This window comes from Austrofundulus limnaeus, unplaced genomic scaffold, assembly GCF_001266775.1.
Source record: "Austrofundulus limnaeus strain Quisiro unplaced genomic scaffold, Austrofundulus_limnaeus-1.0 Scaffold137, whole genome shotgun sequence".
Classification (NCBI taxonomy): domain Eukaryota; kingdom Metazoa; phylum Chordata; class Actinopteri; order Cyprinodontiformes; family Rivulidae; genus Austrofundulus; species Austrofundulus limnaeus.
Window position 1 is genome coordinate 1,094,574 of NW_013952539.1, and position 4,902 is coordinate 1,099,475.

The 4,902-nt window shown below is 40.9% G+C and overlaps 1 protein-coding gene across 1 annotated transcript in view; it reads left to right on the top strand.

Annotated features, from left to right (window-relative positions):
- dock3 (dedicator of cytokinesis 3) overlaps positions 1–4,902 on the top strand; it is a gene marked incomplete in the record, with an annotated part of 147,558 nt that overhangs the window by 118,269 nt on the left and 24,387 nt on the right. The window contains 5 exon segments of the mRNA XM_014016064.1: positions 886–1,011; positions 2,973–3,097; positions 3,864–4,026; positions 4,245–4,351; positions 4,465–4,636. Coding sequence (XP_013871518.1) covers positions 886–1,011; positions 2,973–3,097; positions 3,864–4,026; positions 4,245–4,351; positions 4,465–4,636 — 693 coding nt within the window.

Consider the following 4,902-nt stretch of genomic DNA (forward strand, 5'->3'; position numbering starts at 1 on the left):
GTGACAAAGGGCAGCCTTGGCGGAGTCCAACTCTCACCGGAAACGAGCCYGACTTACTGCCGGCAATGCGGACCAGACTCTGACACCGGTCGTACAAGGACCTGACCCTATTTAAACATATAAACAGAATTTTAGTAACAACTGAAGGTGACATAGTTACTTTATTATGGTATAGAATTTAAATAAATGCCAGAGAAACACATAATATTGCCCCTACAATAAAAGAAAGGGCTAATGGGAACAGAGAGCAGGTGTGGGTGGGTGTAGCAGGACCGAGGAGCACAGGAAAGACTGAGGACGGCTGGAAACTCAGGCAGAGGAACAAACTGAACACAGAAAATACAGAAGATTAAACATTACAAGAAATAAACCTCAAAACAAACAAACAAAAAAATCAAACAGTGAAAAAAACGTGGATCATGACACATTAATTAAAACACACTCACGCACACGGAGGACAGAGAGTTGCGTAACAAACCCATCTAACTGCAGCGTGTTTGACATCAGCCGAAGAATCATCTTAATTGGTGTCACTGTGGGCGACTCTCAGCCTGACCCCGTGCCGAACTCTGAACTCCAGGCGCCCAAAAATATAATTAGGTTAAACAAAACTCGCTTTGCTTTTGAAGAAACTTTTGATGTTTTTAAGTGTAAATTAATGCCAAACAGAAAGTAAAATGTACAGAGATTAATTAGAGGTGAGAGGATAAGTTGTGCTGCATGGAGGGAACAAACAAGCAGATGGAGAACAGCTGAATATTTTAAATGAAATTGCAGTTTTATAGTGTTTCTTATTGTTTATACGCATATTTACTTTAATCTTTTATTCTGCTCTTTTACCCTGTCAATCCTCCACCCCACCCCCCTCCCCATGAAACCCTGCAGGCCTGATCATCTCCCTGCAGCTGCTCAGAGGTRACACGGAGCAGGTCCGCAGAGAAAACCCACTCGTTTTCAGCAGGGGGGTGGCCATCACGCGCAAATTGGGATTCCCAGACGTCATCATGCCAGGTGAGTCAGACATGCTGCAAAAAGTGTCTCATCACAGGAGGAACACCTRTCCACCCCAACTGATTTCAGTTTTTTTTTTTTTAGTTTTTGTCTGAGAACAGGATGTATGTGGGCTCAGAAAAACAACGATCAACATAAATAAAAAATTTAAAACTAGTTAGAAGTCATGAGTCAGGATTGTTTAACCCRTTTTATATGTTTATTTTAAGTATATTTTCAATAATTAGAGCCTTWATAAAAGAGGGTGTTGTTTAAGTGACTGTTTTTTAAAAAGTTTCCGCTCCTGATTTATTTTATCACGACGATTYGCAGCCGCAGCTTCCCCGCAGCGTGACAGGAAACATGATGGAGTGCATGTTTGCCCGTTCAGCATGAAAGAAATATGAGACGGCAGCACGAATACGACGGGCCGTGTGAATGTGTTTGACATCAGCCGCTTTCTTAAAGATGCATTGCTTCACTTTCTGTAAGGAGCGGACAAATTTATAAATGTACAAACTACGGTGTTTTAATTCAGCCTGCTCACACAGCGGGGTCCGATCATGTGAAAAAAAGGTTCACCACGATAGAAAACTCTCCACCAGTGTTTAAAGGTGGGGTGTTGTGTAGTTTTCAGGCACATAGTTMAATTCTATACCACAGTCAAGTAACTATGTTAYMAACAGTTGTTGTGAAAATGMTGTAAAGRTCAMAAAGAAATGTGAATTTRYCCATAGTCTCTTTAAGAACCTCCTACYGTTTCTGRCACTCCCACTTCAGCAAGTCTTTACAACAATGCATCAAGGGAGGGGTGCTCTGTGGGGCGAGAGCTCGGCTGCAGACTGAGCTCCAGGAAGGAGCTTTCTGTAAATGGGCGGGGMTTTGAGTAAATAGGCGGGGCTTTGTACCAGCAAGTGTTCATACAGCTCCACATGGCCACAGGAGACTCAAGGATTTCTCAAACATGCATGAAGGAGTCGAAGCAACCCTCTGGGTATGTTTTTGATGATTGGAGCTAAAATAAAATTGATTTTCCATAATATTGCTTCTTTAATATGAATTTAATGCCTAACATTCTTTGAAGGAATGCGTATTAACTGCTATAATTAATTGGTTATAATAAGAACTATGATTACCCTCCATCACTGATTTTATCATGCTTATAAACCGTTTTCAGTGGAGAATAAATAAATAATAAATAAATAAATAAATAAATAAATAAATAAATAAATAAATGTTTCTTGTTTTGAACTCACAAGAAAGATGAGAAACTTTGAGTTTCTGTAGCTCTGGGATCTGTTTTTCACTTTTTCTGTTGCTCTTCTAGGAAAAAAAAATTAAAATCATCATCTGATGTTGAATTTTGCCACTRAAATGTTTGAACGAACAGCGCTGGCCCAGCAGGCAGCTTCTGAATTCTTTCACGCACACAACTCTGCGAAAACTGACCTTCTTCACTCTGTCCCTAATGTGTTCATAATTAATATTCAACATTTAGCTTCTGCTCACGTCTCTGCGTCTTAGATTATTTTTTAAAATTTTGCACCGAGTTGAACATTAACCCTGAAARTGTCCTCTAAAGCAAATGGAGCAGTGTTCTGTTGTAAAACACACAATGCACTAAAGGGGGGTTTCACACCTCTTTCACACACATTAAGCTCTCCTCCCCCCCAGGCAGTGATGGAGTGGGTATTTAACGCCCATCCCCGTGTCCGCAGGGTGACACCTCCTCCATAAGGACAGGCTGGGAATGACAAATGAACCCACACACGTGTTAACACCTCATCTGTCTCCTGTGTTAAATATTCAACTTTAAATGTGTCTCCATTTGTGCTTGAGGACAAGTTTGTCCTTTAAYACACAGAATCTGTTACAACATTCAYGTTTARTWWAAAAAAGTACATTGATATGTGTCATTTTTGATGCAGTAATCATATTTRAAGAAGATAATCTTCATAGTTTTTATTGTTTGTTGGAACCAGGCGACATCCGTAACGACCTGTACCTGACTCTGGAGCGAGGGGATTTCGAGCGAGGCGGGAAGAGCGTTCAGAAAAACATCGAGGTGACCATGTACGTGCTCTACGCCGACGGAGAAATCCTGAAGGTAGGGAAGTGGTCCTGCAATATGAATGCTGCTCAGCTCGACATGAATAATGTAGGGACATACAAATAGAGAGGAGGAAGAGAGCCATAAATACTTTTCCCCCTCCATCACTTTAGCTCATTTTAACAATAATATCTAAGTTGGATCTATGGTCGACTCAAAATGACAAAATCCCTAAAATGCTTTATTTTACGTTCATTGAAAATAAAAGTAGTGTTTAACACTTTTATCTTACCTGGAATCAGCTAAAATAATGCCGGAGCTTCATTTTTGTTTCACTTGAATAAAGGTTTTGTGTCATTACATTCAGTGTGACAAAATGTCCCTTTTCCCTCAGCTTTAGTACCACTTAATAAAGAAATGATAAAAGTAATGGAAGCAGCCACATTTTCACTTCAAAGCTTTTCCATTATAGCCCACCATCAGTCTTTTTAATCAGTTTTTTCCTCACTGCACCGTTGGAACCCTGCAAGTTTCTACAGAGAGACATTAACAAACTCCAGACGACACGCCTTGATTTTTACTTATGTTTAAAAACGGGGGTCCTTGAGGGTCACTAACCTGCAGGTTTTTGAAGTTTCTCTGCTCCAGCACAYCTGATTTGAATAAAAGAGTGTGTTGGAGAGAAACTACTGAGTGCAGGGTAACGAGTCATTTCATTAAACAGCTCAGATCAGATGAAATATATCAGCCAACAATTTGCTGCACGTTCAGAGCTTTACTTTTGCTTTTTGTTTTTTCATCGTCTCTCTGGCTCCCCCTGCAGGACTGCATCAGTCTGGGTTCTGGTGAGCCCAACATCCCCGAGTACCGCTCCTTCGTGCTSTACCACAACAACAGCCCTCGCTGGAGTGAAGTGATCAAACTACCGATTCCCATCGATCGTTTCAGAGGATCCCACCTTCGCTTCGAGTTCAGGCATTGCTCAAGTGAGAACTTTACACKCCCCAAAGTTAAATCGTTTCCACCACAGGTTAAAGTGCTGCAACATAAAGCAGAAACAAATCTAGGTATAACACTAATCATTTTCTTTATGAATAGACAAAAGAAGCTGTTTTAACACAAAAAGCAATAATGAAAACATAAACTGAGCTTTGATAAATGTTTAATGTGACTCATTTCTCATTCGTTCTTATTTTCTCTGCAGCTAAAGACAAAGGAGAGAAAAAGCTGTTTGGTTTTTCCTTCACTCCGCTGATGAGGGAAGATGGAACGACTTTATCTGATGAAAGTCATGAGCTCTATGTCTACAAGGTCAGACAGAAGTATAGACTTCCTGACATTTGCTGCTTCACTTCCTGCCTGCAGACTTTAGATCTTCCCAGTCTGAATTCAGCACTCTTCTCTTCTTCATGTCTCCACCTCAGTGCGAYGAGAACACGACGTTCAGTAACCACGCCCTCTACCTGGGCCTGCCCTGCTGTAAGGATGACTTCAACAGCTGCCCCAACATCCCCTCCAGCCTCATCTTCCAGCGAAGCACCAAGGAGACGTTCTGGATCTCCACACAGCTTTCCTCCACCAAGCTCACTCAGAACGGTACAAATCTTAGTGTTGATCCTCTCACATGTATACACAAATTTGTGTTTAACCTCTCACATATATACACAAATCTGTTTAACCTCTCACAAATATACACAAATCTGTGTTTAACCTCTCACATATATACACAAATCTGTGTTTAACCTCTCACATATATACACAAATCTGATGTGTAAATGTCTGAGGAGAGCATCCATCCATCATCCATCCATCTGTCCATCCATCCATCCATCCATCCATCCATCCATCCATCCATCCATCCA